Source organism: Neospora caninum, chromosome VI (genome assembly GCF_000208865.1).
Source record: "Neospora caninum Liverpool complete genome, chromosome VI".
NCBI classification, from domain to species: domain Eukaryota; phylum Apicomplexa; class Conoidasida; order Eucoccidiorida; family Sarcocystidae; genus Neospora; species Neospora caninum.
The window spans coordinates 631,679-650,618 of NC_018392.1; the positions used below are offsets into that span (position 1 = coordinate 631,679).

Below are 18,940 nucleotides of genomic sequence, written 5' to 3' on the forward strand. Positions count from 1 at the left end.
AAAGATCCTCTCGATTACGTGACGTGTCACAGAGGCAGGTGTTCCCGAAAACAAAGTATCGTTTGGGACAGGATAATTCTTCGCATGTCGGCAACTGCGCGCCGTGCAGCGAAAAGGCAACTCTGACGAAACAACATCATTAAAACATTCAAAGGGAAAATGCTCCCTAGATCCCCTGCCTGGGAACGATACGGCACACGCATCTATAATATACCTATCCAACGTACACGCAAACATATATATATATATATGTAGATGTTTATCTGCAATTCTACTGGGCGGAGGGACTCGGACACTTGGCGCCTTGTAGCTTTTCTCGTTAGGTGGCAAAAGCACCAGTGGAGTTGGAAACCCCAGCAGAGGAATGATGCCACGCGACAGATCCGCTCCTGGAGGAGTTCCTCCTCCGATGCCCCCGCAAATATACGGAATTCCCCACATATGCACACATACGCTAATGTATACATTTTTCTTGTATCTAGAAATATATATATATATATATATATATAGGTATATATATGTATATTTATATATATGCACATGGATATGCGGGACCAATTCACACACTCCCGGACATATGGTGTGGACTAGAGAGCCGGATCGGTCGAGATAAGTTTCGCGAGTGATTCCCTCGTGGCTAGCTTGTGCGTTTTGGGCAAAGGAAGAAAGTATTACGCCGCGTTTGACATTTTCGTCTTTTGGCAGAACGCGCCTTTCGCTCGGTACACAGCTAGACGAGTTCCGCTGGAGAGAACTATCCACGAGTCACGACCGGACGAGCTCGTCAATCGGGAAACGTGGGATCGCGGGAAACGAAAGACTGATCGGTGAACACCTGCTACGACCTTTCGTGAGTCTCTGAGGCGCACACGCTCTCTGTCATGCCTAGCATTTCTGCGCCCGAGACAATGGGACGCAGGATCGACAGCAAGCTGCGAAAACGCGCCTGGAAAACGCTTTCGGCAAACATGGGTTAACAAGATAGAAAACAGGAAGACACCTTCACCCTGCGTACAATCCGGAGACTGGTTTGCTTGGCGGAGAGAGGCAACCCATCCGCTTGCTTTTCGTTCTCTGCATCGTGCGGGAAAGGGAAACCGTGGGGACAAGAAATCTTGACACTTCATTGCTAACTACAAACGAGGCGCCACATTTGACAAGCGCATGCAGTGACAAGGCCGACGGCTGAAAACGCCGTCGAGTTCGGCCTGCCTCCGGCGTTGTCTAAACGGCGCGGCACCGCGAGAAAAAACTACCTGCGACAGAAAGAGGCTCTTTCAACTCGAGTTCTGGTAGCCTGCGCACTCCGTGAAAACTCGGTTGTGAGTGGACACTGGCGTGTCTCCACAAAAGCAGAGAAACAGCTTTTTTGCGGGACAACTGCCTTCCCAGGAAACAGGCGCTTGCGTGGTGTCGTCATACGTCGACTGGAGCTGCCTCAGCTTGATTCTGTGTTGACAGGAAAAGGACCACCAACTGAAACAGGAATGAACGCCGAAGGAAGCAAAGTACTGAACTCCAACAGATAATGCGAAAGGAAATGTGCAACAAAATAGCATGTACCGTACCTAAGTTGTGAATCCTGCAGCAGCAAACGCTGATTCATGGAACCAGCCTGGAACGCCGAGTGAAATAATACACGGTGGAACCAAAACATGGAGCGGCATGGGGATTCACCCACTGTCCGAAAAGGCGACTCGAGCTGTCCTCTCTGCACACGGTGAATGCACGCGGCGCTCGTTGTAAGCGAGAAAATCCTACATGTGTCTTCTACTCTCTGCTGCGAAAAGAGCGGGGTCTTGCGTGTTTTGATATTCAGAGACGGTTCTGCAGGGAAGGCGTGCAGAGAGGATCCCGGCGTCCAGTGTCTCACCAGAAAAAAGGAAAAGGCTGAGGCAAAGCAAACACACACAAAACCACACACAAGGCGCAAAACTATGCGGGAACGGGTTGCGGAAAGACCGGGACAAACAGACACACTCCCCTCTAAACGTGACAGCTACACTGAGAGAAACGCACCTTGCCTGCTTATCCCCACCTGCATGTCCACATCTATACATCTACACACATACATACATCGATATATATGTATATGTACATACATCTATATATATATATATATATATATGCAAAGGCAGGTAGAAGCGGCTATCTAGGCAGAGACGCTTGTGAAGTGTGTACGACGGGAGACTCCTTTTGTTTCCACTCTTTTAATGAGAGGAGCGCGAGAGGATGCCCGTGTACCTTCGTTTTCTCGCGCCTTCACTCTCGCATAGTCAGGCGAGAATGGCGAGATGAGAGTCAGCATAAAATCCGCAGGCACCGAGTTAGTCGGCACCACATGGACCGGAGCAGCCGAAAACGCCTACAAGAAAAAGAAAGCCGGAAGGGCGGACGCGCGATTAAGGAACAAGAAAAAAGAGAAACCCGCGTTTAACCCCCACGGATATACACCTGAATTCTGCCAAAAACACCGGCACCGTGCCCAGAGCGATACCTCCATACGCACATCGTGCGAGGGGGGGGAGAAAAACACATAGAAAGATAGAGAGGTAAAAAAGTAGAGATAGAAACGTAGAGACTGGAAGGTTGAGACATCTATAAGGCAGAGAGAGAGAGGACGAGACAGTGGGAGATAGGAGGTGCACAGATACACATCCTTTTGGAGTTCGCTGTTCAAAAAAATGTTTTTTCCTTGCCTGCAGTTTCTGGATCTGTCGTTCACTGCGCGCGCGATCCTCCCAGTGGACTTCCAACTGCAGGAAATGCCGAGCGAAAAAACCAGGCAGAAAAACGACGGGCAGTGACTATACAGACGACATATCACACCAAAACAGACAGGCACACCCACATATTCAGCCACATATATCTTAAAATATGTATATACATATATATATATATATATAGTTATATACGTATATACATATGTATATATGCAGAAGTGTACACGCGTTTTAGCGGAATGTGTCGGCGTCTGTATCTGTCGCTGCTCCGTGCCTGCGAACCTCTTCAACTGCTTCCATTCCTTTCTCTGTCTCTTTCTCTCTCTTCTGCTCCTGTATTTTCCTGCCAGGCGACCTCCCTGTCTGCGCGTCAGGCAGCTTGGTCTTCGGGCTACAAGTTCAGACAGCCCCCGAGAAACAGGAAAACGACTGCATACATGCATAAAAGTGTACTTACACGTATATATGTCTTGATACATCTAAATGTATCTACAAATCAATATGCGTATAAACACGTGTGTGTATATAGCGAAACAGAGGCGAAACTGTGTGGGGTTTTCTGAGGGCAAAGGGGGACGGCGAGACGAGCGACGCTGCACACCTCGGTTGGCGACGCCCGGTGGAACCGAAGAGGGAGGGTGACGCTCTTCTGAAGAGGAAACGCAAAACAATTGAGAGGCCTTTACGCATGCAAACTGCATGCGGCTGCCGAGATCGATTCTTTTTCTTTGGAGCTGCTTCTTTTCCAGATACACGAAGTTCTTTGAAAGGGGGGAAAAGGAAAGCGTTGGCCAGACGAGAGACGACAGGACGCGGGCACTCATAAAAAGGGAGCGGAGCGCCTGCACGAGGGAGGGGACACGAGAAAAAGAGAAAGAAAAACACTGCGATGGCAGAGACGAAGAGAGAGAAGACGGCGGAGAACAAGATGGATACAGATCGAGAGAAAGGCAAATCCTGTTTTACGGTTTGTTCTAGAGACGGCGCTGTGTTTCCGGACAAAACAAAGCAGAGAAGGCAAACAAGCCTTGGCGGGAAGTCGAATTCTTGTCGAGACGTTTGTGTGAAGAGAGAGCATTTTGAAAGTGAAAACAAGAGGCGAGTTTGGAAAGAGACAAACCTGTATAGAGGTGTCGACGCTGTGGAGTGCCTGTTCACGGGCGTCTTCCGTTTGAAACGCGATCCGCTGCGAACACATCCGCGAAGAAAACAAGGAAAGCAGGAAAACAGAATGAAAGATATTCGACAAAACAGGAAACAGAGGACCGGCACGAACGCGTCCAGGGAAAGAACAGAGAGGAGGCAAGAGGAAACCGAGGCAGCTGAAAGACGACACACAGTAAAGGCGAATAGGGACGCCCGGATGAGAGAGAATGCGAGAAGGGTGTGCAACGCTTACTTGTTCTTTGTCGAGAAGAGGAAGAAAGACAACAAGAGAGCGATCCTGTAGCATTAAGACGACACCTGAAGAGACGCAACGAGGCCAAAGCAAAAGAGGAGCAACTGCCAAAGAGAAAGCGCCGAGGACACCGAGAGAGAAACGCGGAAGATAACAGACGCAAGGCTACAGAACGGAGAGATGGAGTGTGTTTATCTACACAACCTGTTTTACGCATGGAGAGAAAGAGAGACGAAGAACAAAGAGAGACATGGGAAAGAAGAGATAAAGGCAGAAGACAGAGAGATAACGGGAAAGACAGAGAACTCAAAGAAGGACACAGAAGGACGGGAACGGCGAGAGGAAGTACGAGAATGCAAGAGATACGGACACGCAAAGCAAGCGAAAGAGAAAAGGAGAGAGAACGAGAAAGAACTTACCAACTGTCGCCTCGGGTTGTTTCCTGTGTTTGAGGTGAATTGCGAGGAAGAACTGGACACACGTGAGAAGACAAATCGACAGGGAGAAGAAAGCGCGTATTCCAGAACTGAACGGGTCGCGAGGTTCTGAAGGTGCCTGTGTTGGGGCGCCGTCTCTCTCTCCCGCCCTGTGTTTACATCCCCTTTTCCAGCGCGAGAAGGAATAAAACCGACGAAAAAAAGAGCGAGGTGGAGCTTCGGGGCACGACGCAGGCGCCCAACCCGCGCGTCGCGCGCCTGCCTTGTTTTCAACTGCTTTCCATCGCCTTCCCTTCGCGGCGAGCACGTTTCCCCTGGTTCCCGTTTTCCCTGTTTTCGTTCGTCTTTTTTTCCTTCTCGTGTTTCGTTTTCCCTTACTCGGTCGCAGTCTGTTTGCGCCTGCTTCGCGTTCATTTTCTTAGCGTTGCACTGGCCGCAAAGGCCCTCCAGTTGATCCTGCAAAAGCAACAAACCCGAGCAGCAACACTCAGTGTTCCTTGAAACCGAGGAGCGCAGCTGAACACCCAGAGCGCTGTTTGCCCGCCCACGCGTTCAACCTCCACAGCACCAGAAAGACCCAAATTAGCCCGAACAAAGGGGAACCGCGAGAGGACCTGCTGAAGCTGTTTCATCTCTTTTTCTGCAAGATCCGTGCTGCGCCTCATGTACCTTGTCTCCGCAAATCGTCTCCACGTTCTTTCTGAACGCCGCGAGGGCCGGTGACTCCTCTCCCTTCCCCACTCTCCCACGAGGAGATACAGAAGAAGAAGGAGCCGACAGGGGAGGCTTCGTTTGGTCGCGCCATTCCCACTCGAGGATGCAGGCAAGGAGACGATGCACCAGGACATCGGCGTACCGCCTAAACAGGAAAAAAATCCACGGAAAACTGCTCAAGCTGAGGGCAACTACACGACAATCAGATATGGCCAGAAAATGCAAATATATATTTTTTTAACACTGGCGCATACTTAAATATCTATGTTCCATACGTATATAGTTTACATACGTCCACAGTCACCTACATATATATATATATATATATGTAAATGTACATCGATGCAAAAATTTATCCACGCACTTGATTTTCCACATATGCATGTATATGGGATCTCTGGTGAATTTAGGTGTTTCTTTATGCGGACCGTATGGGCGAGGTGAAGTGAGTGTATTCGTCAAAGTGGAGAGCAAAATGAGGTTGGAGGGTGTCGCCATGGACGTAGTACATGGCGAGTTTCAGAGCCTTCCTCAAAAGCGCCTCAACTGCAACTGCCGCGCAGTCGCCGTTCGTTTTTCGGGTGTCCTCGAGGGTTTTTTGCGTTGCCTTCGACGAAGAAAAATCCGTCGCAATTTCCATCTTGCTGCGCGCACAAATCGACAGACGCGAGCCACACACCACGCCGTCGCCGCATGCAGTCAATTCTGTTTCGGCTACCCTCACCCCGCCGAACAGAAAACGAAAAACACCCGCATCGTGCTACAATTCGATGCCGCCCTGTGACAATTCGTATACAGATGGACACGCGTCTATCGACATAAACAAAATACACTCATGCATATATATATATATATATATGTACAGAGGCCCAGATACACACACATACATATCCACGCCTATAAGAACAGGGGTATAGATATACGGACACATGCACACATCTCCATTTGTCAATGCAGATATGTATACAGCTACGGAGGGCCATGCAAGCTGATTAATAAACGAACATAAAAAACATATATAGATGCAGGTTGACGTAGAGACGGTGGCATTTGTAGAGATGCTGCCTCCGGCGAGTTTGTGAGGGAAGCGAGGACAGAATCGCCAGCGGAAAGCACATCTCTTGCGTGTTTTGGTGTGCTGCATGTTTCCCGTGTCGCCACCGGACGTTTTGCTTTCTGCATGCAGATTCAGACTTGCGAGGAGAAAAGTACGTGTCCATCACACGTTCCGAACCTGAGGAATGCTTTGAGAGACTTTATCTGTTTGTCCAGGAGAGGAGGGTGGAGCCGAAGTACAGACAAATCTGCACGAGTCGGAAAACACGGAGAAAACACTCTCAATTCAGCAAATTCAAAACTCAACGCACGCACACGACACACACACGTCTCTCTCTCTCTCTCTCTATATATATATATATATACAGATATGTACAAATGTAGGCATCTATATACATAGATGTACATATTGGCAGCTGCAATGCATGTATGCAGGTACGCCTGCAAATATATACAAATATACATATATATATATATATATAAATGTAGAACGACATGGAAAGAAGCAAGTGCATGCTGAGAGAAAATGGAGAGGACGGGAGAGTCTCCTGACCAGGCAGGGTGAGGCTGAAGCAAATGAAAAAGAAGAAAGGCAGTAACGCAAGGAGTCTAGACGCGGCAACTATTCTTAGATGTACGGATACCGTAGATCGACAGAGTGTTGGAGAGGTAAACGGCCGAAATTGCACGACTGCTTCACCGAACATATACATACACACATGAGGATCTACATCTGTAGAAAGCGATGCGTGTATGTGTTGGTGTGCAGCGCCTTTCAAGTAGAGAGCTGAGTGCATGTTTTTCTGTGGCCATGGGTTTATGCACATGTGTGCATTTTCGAGAAGTTTTGTCTCGGTTCTAAAGCGCTTGAGCGCACCGGAGAATGGGCTCGCGATGAGCCTCTCTGCGACGAGGCAGTTGGCTAGAAGCATCAACTCCTCAATCAACGTGTGCGACCGCGAGTGCTGAAAACACAGCGAAGGAAACGTATTTATTTGCAGCACCGACGACGTGATTCGTGACGCGTGTAGTCGTGAAGGCGGCGTTGATTTTAAAGTCGAAAGCTCCACCTCCGGACCACGCCGACGAAACCTGTCAAGCTGGAAGGTACAGAACCATCTCCAGCCAGGTACACCCCAACTCACCTTGACACCTACGTATATATTTATATATATTTATATACACATTTATATATAAGTCGATAGAGCGATGCGTGGAGAGAGCGGTCCATCTCAGTCGACAGGCATAAAATTCTAGTATAAATACAGATCATCCGACAGGCACGCATGCATCTGACCATATATATATATATATATATATATAGAGAGAGAGAGAGAGAGACAGGGACGGCGAGGTACAAATGTAGAGAGCGTGGGCGCAGCGCGTGGAAGTGTTTCGTCTCACCTCCTCAAGGTGCCAGCCTGTGGGTCTCGATCGGGCGTCCACCGCGAAGCGGAGAGTCGCTTTGTGTAGGAGCAGCGAACCGTTCTGGAGGCAAACCGCGGATGAAAGAGACACAGCTAAATTCCCACAGGCCTCGCGCCGCTCGCTTCGAGAGAAGCGCAGCACTCTGAGAGAAACCGAAAAGCACAGAGCGGAGAGAGACAAACGGAGACAGAGGAAAGAGGAAGATAGAGAAAAAGGTACAGGAAGGAGAAAGAGAGACAGCGAGAGAGAGAGAGCGAGATAACGAGAGAAGAAAGAGAGAACTGTCAGAAGCAGAGAGAAAACGCGAGGAAGAAAACCGGAACGCGCGTGAAAAAACTTGAAAGACGTTTCCACAGAGAAAACGGGCAGCAACGCGAAAGCAACGCAGGGTTGAGAGGGCCCCGGAAACGCGTCTCGAAGTGAGCTTAGACGACCTGGCTCCCCTCGCGTGATTCGTTCTGCGTCTCACCGCAAATCGCTTTTTTCGAATTCCCACAGTCAAGGTGTCGAGCAGTTTCAGGTCCTCGACGACAGCTTTCCAGGAGACGTCTACACCACTGCGTTCGTCTCCCTTTTCCTTCGTTGGCGTCCGTTCGCCTTCTTCTGGGAGTTGGTCTTTGCCGCCTTCATCGTCTTTTCGCGTCGTCGCCGCGTCTCTGCCGCACTCGCAGCACGCCGTGCACCGCCCGCAGCAGATGCACTTTTCCAGAACTTGTGCGCGAGGCGCGAAAGGAAACGAAGAGGGAGAACCCTCGCCATTCCCTGCCTCAGCGGGAGGCTCCGGAGACGCACGAGACGCAGGAGAGGCGTCTGCAGAACGGCCGAGGCTGGCTGGAGAGCGGGAGGACGACGCTCGCGACGAGACGGCGACGAAGCAGCCGCAAGTCCCTAGGGTGAGGGACGCGGATGACGCGCAGGGCGATGCGAGAGGAGGCCGAGCGTCGGGGGGGAAATCGCCGCCATCAATCAAAACCTGGACCTGAAAAGAACACAACCATAATTTGCGCAGGCGGGGCAGTAGACTCGGCTCATCCACCCACACACAAAAACGTCTGTAGTGAACGCGTTTCGCGCGCATCTCCTCGTGATGGATGCTTGTGTACCCAACCCCTTTTTTTGGCGGCTTATCACACATCAAAAACGCGTGTTTTTTCAGTCGATTGGCAACGCCTCTGACGCCTGTGGACCCTTGCCTGCTCGTAGTTGAACCGGCAACAGCTCTCCATCACCTGCGAAAAGGCGCAGAAAAGGCGAAAGAGCGGAGAACGAACAGGGTCGGCAAAGGCATCTACAAACACTGGAGAAGAAAGGCTGTGACTGTGGCACGGTGGAGAGGAAAACTGGAAGCCTGGCGCCGGACGCTGACCGCTTTGCTCACCGATTTGTAGAACCTCGGGCGCCAGGCCTTGACGAGAGATCCGTCTTTGCGGACTCGGAACGTGACAGAAAAAGTCAGCTTCGGAGACCCGAGATGGAGACTGCGAAAAGAATTTTCAAATTCACCTCGCGGCCACCATGCGGGACGTTGACGGAACCCCGCGGCGAGAAAACGAAACGGGAGAGACCACGGACACGCCCAAAAACGCACGCTCGGTCCGAGGAAACGCGAGAGCGGGAGACTCCCTCTTCTTTGCAAGGCCATCCGTGATGCTTTTTCTCGGGAGGATTTCTGCACCCTTCGCTTCGCTCCCACACACGTTCACCCGCTTGTTTTCTTCTCCGCAGCAACTCTCACGCGTTCCCGCTAAAGGTGCCTGCATGCCCTCTCTCTTCTTCGTCCGCCTCTCCCTCTTGTTTTTCACCATCTTTTCTCTCTTCTCTCTCTTCCTCCGCTTCTGCCTCTTCTTCCGATGTTTCTCCCTCGTCTTTCTCTTGATGTCTCGTTTTTTCTGTCGCAGGTTTGTCTCAGCGTTTGCCCGCGCTCACCTGCAAAGCGAGTCGCAGAGCGCTCGCGGGAGCATGGGGAACACGACGTGGGTCAGGTACCTGGGCGACAGAGGCCAAACGGAGAGCGAATCCGAAACCAAGAAACACCCAGGCAGCGAGGGGACGCAACGGGCGAGCACGACACAGACGACACGCATTTGTGAAACGGGAAAGCTGAGACTCCGCCGCTTCACTGCGCATTGCCGGTGTCTCTCGACACGCGTGCGCGCGTCAGGCGCGCGTCTCTCCCGTCTTTCCGTTTCTTTCCCAAGTGGTAACGCCGTCGCAAGTCTCACAGATCGACAAAGAGGCCTCGCGGGATTCGCGCGAGTCTTCGCAAAAACGTCGCCTCTCTCCCACACTGATCGCAGGGGCGAGACGGTTCTCACGGGCAAGCCGAGAAGCGACGTTTCCGAGACACTTCTTCAGCGATTCGGACTCAAGGAAAGCGAAACGATGCGATGGAGACAGAACATGCGAGTTACGGCGGAAACAGGAGGAAAAGAGCGCGAAGCTCTGGAAGTCGGGAAGACGATGGAGACGTGCCAAGCGGCCCTCATGCACGCGAGTGCGTGTCTTTGTCCCGAGGAAAGAGGACGGAGAGAACCGACAGCAACAAGGCACATGGGTGCGCGAGCGAAGCCCGCACAAGATGAAAGACACCAACGAGGAGCGCGCGCGTTCTCGAGCACAGCTTACACAGCGGTGCATCGCTCTCTCGCCTCCTCGTCGGTTCTGCAGAGCGGCCTGAGGAAATGGCCGACGTCGGCGATGTGCACGCCGATTTCGAATTCTGGAGCCTTCGCTGTCCACGCACGAGGCGGCAGGCGATGGACGTGAACGGCGTCGTCGAGGTCCCGCGCAGACGCAGGGTCGATGGTGAAGATGCGGCGCGCCCCTGAGAGACCGCAGCGCATGCATCCCCGAGAAAAGTGTGCAGAGTGTCGCACGCGCCTAAACTCGAGAAAATCCAAGGAGGTTCGGCTGGGGCCCGCGTGCTCCAGAAGGGAACGGACGCGACGCAGACGGGCAAAGACGGCGGAGAGGCGAAGGCGAGAAGCGCGGGGGAGGTCCGAGCGCGAGGGAAAGCAGGTGAACGAAAAGAAGGCAGGGGAGCGAGGAAACGGGGAAGCGGATGAAGCGAAACGCGAGGAAGGAGAAGAAGGAGGAGAAGAGGAAGGAGAAGAAGGAGAAAGAGAAGAGGAAGGAAAAGAGAAGAAGGGGAAGAAGGGGAAGAGGAAGAGAAGAGGGGCGAAACGAAAGGCAGGAGGGAGACACACGAGGCTGTGTTCGAAATAGCAGACGACAAGGGAGAATGGGTAACGGGGAAGACGCAGAGGGCGTGAAAGGATATGTGGACAGCGAGACACAGAGGCGTGCATTGTTTTCATCCGCTTCCGTCATGAAAGAGAGGCGAACGACGGAAAAAGAAGAGGGATATTTGAAACAAGAGGGAAGAATCTCTCACCTCTGAGGTCGACGCGTCTTTTTGCTTCCGCCTCTGCCAGACAGAAAAAGGACGACCCGAAACAGAGAAGACCCATGGGAGGCGAGAAAGGGAAATACATCTAAGATTCCTTTTCTTGTGCGAATGTCTAATTAGTTAAATCTATTAAGATTGTAAAGGAAGTCACTAGACTCAGACCACCTTCGTAGAGAGAAGGTGCGACGCCGGCAAGGTGCGTGTCTCCTCTCTTCGCCTTTTCAACTGGGCCTCACGTTCGTGCGCGCCGCCCTCCATTTCTCGCTAGGTCTCTAGCCGCCAGCGGAACAGAGGCGAAAGAGAGGAAGTGAATAATCCCGACGAGAGCACCGTACACGAGAGAAATACGTGGGGAGATGAAGAGGAATCGAAACGCATGCATTGCTACCCCCGTTTACGCGCAGAACAGAAATCGATAAATATATCTGTATGTGGAGAGAGGCAGAGAGACGCTACAGTCGAGTGCAACCCGGCGCGAAAGGTGTGCATGTGACGAGAACAAAGGCGATGCACGTTTTTATGGGCAAAGCGGGAGAACGAGGTATGCATGGGTGGAGAGAGAAAGCGCCAAAGACGAAACCGAAGACACCTGTCGACCGTACCGAAAGACTCTTCTGCCTGGCGCACAATCTCGTCGGTCTCTGCAAGCGCCTCTGCGCTGTGAGGCAACGTATGGGTTTGGAGATCGTTCTGGAGCATGCAGCACTGCAAAGACATTGAAAGCGGAGGAACAGGGTGCGAAGTGCGGAGCGAACCAAGACGCAGCAGGCGAGAAGAAACGCCAGCATCTCGCTCGTGTGCACCACGGGACAGTCGAGAAGGGAGAGAAAGGCTGGAGAGAGCGAGAACGAAAGGCAGCAGAAAAAAGGGCGAAGGAGCAAAACCATTTCAGCGTTGAAGGAAAACGTACGCGCTCGATCGTCTTCACGGAGTCCGCCGGACCGATATACGTCAATATGCTTCCTGTAGGAAAGAGACACACCATATGCGCATGCATGCAGAAACATCTATACAATAGCACAGGCACATGCATATATCTTTATTTCTATATACAGATACAAACGTCTGTTTGGTCAAAGTTCGTGTTCACTTCAAGGAAGAAGCGAGAGGCGATTGCAAGTCTCCAACGACGGAGGGTCACGCACATCCCGACCTAGCGATAGGCCCAACAACGCAGAAACACATATGCGGTAGACATATATATATATATATATATATATATATATATATATATATATATGTATAAATGCATGTACGTGGGGGTCTACAGACTGAAGTAGATTGCTGGACATGAACAGCGAGGTAGACAGGCTCCAATAGAGAGGTTGGGGTGTGAGTAACGAGATCGACACACAGCCATAGATGTACCAGGAATAGACGCTTGACTAGGAAGAATGCGTGATATAAATACAGCCAGTTCCAATATATGTTGGCTCCAGCCCGCCGCATGTCCCCGATGTTAAAAACACAGATACACTCACGCGTAGATACATATATACATATATGTAGATATATATATATATATATATATTATACTGCACGGCACCGCGTCGTTGGAGAGCAGGACGGGAGCACGATCACATGCTTGGGATGTGCGCACATTTTCCGACATGCAGGCCTGTATGCAGAAACACATGCGCCTCTAACCTAAACGTAAATATACAATTCATCCCACAGGAGGTGACACACAAAAGACACAAGACAAACACGCATACCCAAACGCATCTTCACAAATACGTACACGCAAATGCACATACCTATACATACACATATCTATACATATACAGATATATATGCATGCATATATGCATATATATATATATATATATATGTACACGTGTGCCGTGCACGGGTGCCTAGGGGAACCGGATCATGTTCGAACCTCTGGGCAGAACACTGAAGGCGTCCCAGACGTCAATGTTGACGAGGTACAGTCGCTGCTTGTCGAGAAGGCCAGGGAGCGACTCCCACTTCTGTGCTTCTCGAAGAGGAACCAAAATCCAGCTGATGCGTTTGTCTGTTTGGAAAAACAAAGAAGAAAGATGTCTTTCGGGGAAGAAAAAACCACCGCACCCCTTTCCTTCTCTCCCGTTTTGCCTCTCACTTTCTCTCGGTTCTCTTCTCAGCCGCAACGCAATGCGCAGGCGCTCCAGACACTCGCCAGCGCATGCAGAGGTCTTAGTAGAATAACATAAACAAATACATGCCGGTCAATGGGTATCTCTGTTTGTCTGTGTGTACACTCGTGTCTTTTCTTACCAAGAGGAATCGCTCTCAGGAGTGTATCATTCGGAAAAACGGTGGTATCGTCTTCCGGCAAAATGCGGGAGTTCTGCACGGGCACGAAAGGGAACAGGCAAAAACGAGACACGAGTTCTCTGACACTTTGCTTGCCGTTGTCCTTCCCTTTTCCATTCTTCTCATCTCGTTCATCCGCTTCTCCTCCTTCGTTTGAAGCCTCTGCCTTCGTCCGTTCTTTCTCGTCTCTCCTGCCCCGTCTTGTTCCCTTTCGATTCTCCCTTTCACTTCTCCCCTCGTTTTCCTCTCCCTTCTCACAGCGTGGTTCCCTCGAAGCGTGCAGATGAAAGTCCGGTTGTGGAGGAGTTTCCGGTGCGTCCACGCCGGTGTGGCGGCGACATGCGCGACCTCGGCGTTGCCTCCTTGCGAGCGTCCGTCCAGCGCTACTTCCGCATCGCCTCGAAACTCCGCTCTTCTCAACGCATGCTCCTCTTCCTTCTTGTTCGTTTCTTTCTCTTCCTCCTCCATAACCAGCGGAGGGACTAAGTGTGCTTTCTCATCTGGAGTCAACGTGCGCGTGTCGACGAAGACGACCTTTGCGGTCCTCAACAGTTTGCCTGTAAAAGACGAAAGAAGAGAAAAAGAAAAGAGGCGTTTTGTGCGAGGCATGACAGCGTGTCGGGGTGCGTGCGCGAGGAAGCGGTAGAAGATAATGGCGACAGAGAGAGTGTTCGACACCGCTGCGTCAATCTCCTCTTCGCTTGTCGCTTCTCTCCCTCTTCTTCTCTTCCTTCTCTTCGCCTTTCGCCGGTGAATTTGGAACCCTCCTGTCCTCTTTCGCGCGTTCTCTCCATCTTTCTGTCGGTGTCTCCTCTTTCTCACTTACCTTCTCGGACCAGGTCCAGGCACGCGGCTTCGCTCAAAGCGTCCTTGGCGCATTCCAAACATTCAAAAATCAGAATCGAAATCTATCTCCAGGCCACCTTCCCCTCCAGAACGGTACATAAACCGACACATAAACATATATACACAAATATATATATATATATGTAAATACACACACTATCTATATACAGATATATGTACTTTTCACACACATGGCGCAAGAGGAAGTGCTCGCGTGCGGTGGAAAACGCGCCGAGTTTCCCGGATGAGGTGACTGCAGGATCGTTTGAAGAGGTACGCTCAAACTGCGCAACGATCCTGCGAAGCAAAATCTCCGGACTGTGTAAAGTGCAAAACCATTCGATCCGGGGTGGTCCCAGTCTGAGACACGTGGCGTTATGTCGCGTACTTGAGATAGTGAGGCGCGAGCGGCTGCGTCGGTAGCGTCGCCGAGAGAGAACGCGTCCACAGCTCGGCGCCAAAGCTTGCAATCGTGGAGCTGAACAGACACAGCAGACACGAAGACGCGATTTGCGAGACAAAAGAGGAACGCAAAGGGCGGCAAAGGCAACGGGCGCGTTTCGCTCACTTCCAGAACAACCGTGTCTCCGTGGAAAGCGCGATTTCTGTCTCGGCGGCCTGCAGAGAGCACAAGAGCGACACAGGAGGGCGAGAGCAACAGATGAGGAACGGTGGAAAGCGAGAAGAGAGCATGCGGAACAAACGGACGAAAGTTCAAAACACAGCCAACGGGGAAACTGGAGGTCTTTCTATCTTCCGCTTTCGTAGTATCCTTATACGTTAGTCAACTTCCTTGGTACCTGTGCCTTTGTGGGGTCTTGTGCACGAGGTATAAACCATATCCTATACATTAGTCTACCACATTCACTGCTGGTGCGTTGAGGACGAGACGCGCGCCTCGTCAAGAGGACGAAAACGCCACGGTTCTCGGGCTCCTCCAGCGGTGGGAGGCTAAGAACAGGACGCAAAAAACGAAGGAACGTTCACCAAGACCTTTGTAGAAACGGTAGCAGAGCCATTCGGGGTTGCTGCGGCTCCATTTTCTCTCTCGTGTTTTCTCTCTCGCGGGTTTGCCTTCGCTTTCTCTTGTCTCTCTGCGTTCCTTGCGTGGCACCAAGTTTCACCTGCGATTAAAAAGTCCGAGAAATGCGGATTTCTGCTGTCTTGCACGTACGCCTCGTCAGTGCGTCCCGCACTCACGCGGAGTACGCCCTGCAGACAGCGAGGAAAACCGCGGAATTGTCCAGCTCGAGGAAACCCCTTCCTTTGATGATTGAGGAAAGGAAGACGTCTTCCCGATCAAAGACTGGAGGCGACAGAGAGGGACAGAGCGCTGCTCAAGGCCTTTGCAAAGGAACTCTGGAACCAGGGCGCAAGAAACGACGCGCGCGGAAGAAGGCGAAGCAAGAAGAGAGACACATCCCAGGAAGACGACGGGGAGAAAGGCGAAAGGCAAGACGACGGAGAGAGGCGAAACGATACCTCTCTGGTTCTTCGACGGGTTTCCGTCTCTCGTCCTCTCTTTTCTCAGTTCCGCCTCACGTACCTTCATATACACCCCATCAGCCACGCCGACTTGGGCCTTCTGCCAAGACACGTACTCGTCATACTGCTTCGCTCTCGCTCCCTGTCGATTTCCTCCCTCTTCCTCTAACCGATTCCTTGCCTCTCCGTCGCGTTGGCTTCTTCTCTCTCCTGCGCCTTGGTTTCCTCTCTCTTCTAGAGGGTGTGCCGCGGTTTCTCGCCCATTTCGTCTGTGTTCGTCATTTCTTCTGTCTCTCCTGAACGCCGAGCGAGCTTGAGCAGATCTTCGCACGTCGCCGGGCGAGCCTGATGCAGGTGAAGAGGCGGCGCGAGTGGCGGAGACAGAGAGGGCCTTTGCCGGTCTATCCGAGATCTCCATCTTTTCCTCTCTCCTCGGTGTAGCGAGTGTTCGAGAAGCAAGACGCGTGACGATGGAAGCCATAAAAGGGAGAGAAAAGAGACGAAAGAATACAGGAAAGGGAAGAGAGAGAACCGAAAGGAAAGAGGAGAAAGAGACGGCGAGAGAAGAGAAGAGGGAGACAGAAAGAAAAGAAAGAAGAGAGACGGCGAGAAAAGAGAGCAGAGAGACGTCAGAGAGGAGAGAGAAGAGAGGACCCGGTTCCTTCAGTACATTGCGGCACACGCGTGTTTACGGTTAAGGGGAAAGAGGAGAGAACCACACAAAGAAAAAAAAGGAAAGGAAAACGCCTGGAGAGTCTCGAGGCGACATGGCAATCGCCCTTTATACACCGGATGTGAGTGTGTGTGTCTCTCTCTCTCGCTCTGCGGCTGAGTTTTCTGAGAGAGGACGAAAAGAAGACGCGCACAGACGCATGCAAAGAAAAGACATCGTTGGAAGGAAGAACCCTTCTGGAGAGCAGGAAGTGTCACTTTTCCGTTTGCAACACAAAGACAAGACAAAATTTCCTACGGTCGACAAAACAGCTAACTGCCAGCCGGACCAACGCTTTTTGGTGGATGCACACTGCTGTTCGCGGCCGAAAAGAAGGCCTTTTCTCACGTCTTCCTCTGTGGTGAGTCTTTTTTCTAGCTTTTCTCCCTTTTCGCCGCCATTCTTGGTTTTCGTGGGAGATTCGCAACGCGAGAGCAGGCGCCAAAGGCTCTCAGGTTGCGTTCGGAACTCTCAGTGGCATGATAAAAGATAGTTATGCCATGCAGTTGTACCAAGTGGCGAGCGAGAGTTGCGCATGCGTATGAGACCCTAAATCGATTGCATCGAACAACATCGCCCTGCGATTTCCCGTGAAAATCTGCGCAAATAAAACGCGCCGAGACACGGCTCGGTAGACGGCTTCCCCTTCGTCCGAAGAGAGCAACGTCTCTAGGCCTCTGAAAATGCAGAGAGGCATGTGAAAATTGGGAGATTTTCAGGCGCATACACGCGGGGGCGTCGCTGCTCGTGATATCCTTCCTCACGCATCAAGGAGCAAGAGAGAGAAAGAGAAAAAGATATATATACGTATATACGTATATATATTGCGAGAGAAAGACAGAGAGAGAGAGGAGGGAGTGAAAAGAGAAAGAGAGAAAGACAAAAATTTAAATATATATTTATATACACATACATATATACATATATATATATATATATATATATATACATATACATATATATATATACATATACATATATATATATATATATATATATACATATACATATATACATATATATATGAGAGGTGTGTGAGTCTCTGCCAGAAGAGGCCTTCTTTTTGAAGGAAGGCACTGCGTCCGTGAAGACACACGTCGAGGTACATTTTCACACAAATGGCGACGCGTTTTGTTCAACGGAGAATGCAAACAGGGGAGCGTATAAATCTCTGTAGATGCGAAGGCCTCCCTGATTCTTTCAATCTGTCTCTCCGCCGTCTCCCAACGGAGACACCTCGACACACGAGAGCAAAGGCAAAAAGACGAGACGCGGCAGAGAGACAGAAGCACGTGTCTGCGCTTTTTTATCACGAAGCCTGTGGCGAAGTCTCAGGCCCTCTCAGCTGCAAGCTTCGTCTCTGTCTCGACTAGAAACTCGATCCAGGATTACAGCTCAAGCTCGTTTTCGAACTCTACTTTCTAGATGAGAAAGGTGCGTCTCGAGAAATTCGCTCCTGTCGTGACCCTTCCACAGCTAGGCAATGTACCCTCGGTTAAGTCCTACTTTCATAGCGTTATAAATCCAGAGGCGACGTGGGTCTCTCACTAGTGCGCTGGTATGCTCTCCCGCAGCCTCTCTCGCTCTCTGCAGGTTATTTAGCCGTCTATAGGGCGAATGCTCGGTAACGCTCTCCAGGAGAGACGCGCGAGTCGACTCACCCAGCATTTCGCCCTTGAGCTTTGATACCCAGCATTCGGCGCGGAGGCAGCCTCCCGCGCTCGCGGCTCTTGAGCGCACGGTTGCAATTGCAAAAGTTGAGAGATGCATCATCTCTCTCTTCTCTTGTCTTCAGAGAAACAAAACGCGACTCACAAGACACAACTGCTGGCGACTTCTCTCTCCCCTCCTCGTCTCTCGCCCTCAACTCAAACTTTTACAGGCACAAATGTGCGCATGCATATAGACACACGCATATGCACATACGCGTGCATATACATATAGATATGCATACACACAGAGACGCCTAGGCACACAGCGGCGTCTCTCTTTGTGTCCACACATTGAAGTCTGCGTAACCGAGTACATGCATATAAACATCGGCAAGGATATGTATATGCGTTTCTTCGTCTAGACCGTTGTTCCATTGGATGCCACGCGTCTCCGTTCTTCCCAGTCTCCCTTTTCTCCCTGAGACCCAAATGCTCTGCCTGGAAAGTACCCGCACGTCTCGCTTTTCACTTTTTTTCTGGGAGAAAGAAAACGCGAGAAAGCGGACGCAAAGGAGCGGCCTTTCTCGAAACGAAGAGAGACGGGAAACGAGCGCTCCTCGCTTCTCCACCACGTGCCCCGAAACCTACGCGCGCCTCAGAGTCTCACCCCTGGCACCAGTCCGCACGCGCATCCGATTACACAGAAAAAACACCGAGAGAGATGTCAGTCTGTGTGTATCGAAACAGCGCGTTGGGCGGAGTCACGTCCACACGTCCACCT

The 18,940-nt window shown here is 51.1% G+C and overlaps 1 protein-coding gene across 1 annotated transcript; it reads right to left on the reverse strand.

The window, feature by feature from the left end:
• Positions 1-838: 838 nt before the first annotated feature.
• On the reverse strand, positions 839-16,276 carry NCLIV_016100 (putative RNB-like protein domain containing protein; the record flags this gene model as incomplete). Its single annotated transcript, XM_003881802.1, has 29 exons — positions 839-932; positions 1,569-1,615; positions 1,874-1,890; positions 2,245-2,365; positions 3,325-3,372; positions 3,844-3,909; positions 4,123-4,187; positions 4,542-4,593; positions 4,938-5,015; positions 5,229-5,418; positions 5,702-5,917; positions 6,508-6,577; positions 7,207-7,294; positions 7,734-7,817; positions 8,227-8,736; positions 9,136-9,235; positions 9,684-9,743; positions 10,383-10,581; positions 11,152-11,184; positions 11,769-11,871; positions 12,077-12,129; positions 13,049-13,183; positions 13,426-13,498; positions 13,723-14,021; positions 14,291-14,333; positions 14,502-14,607; positions 14,699-14,788; positions 15,511-15,616; positions 15,859-16,276. The coding sequence occupies 29 exons, from the start codon at positions 16,274-16,276 to the stop codon at positions 839-841; spliced, it is 3,564 nt and encodes a 1,187-aa protein (XP_003881851.1).
• Positions 16,277-18,940: the final 2,664 nt, after the last annotated feature.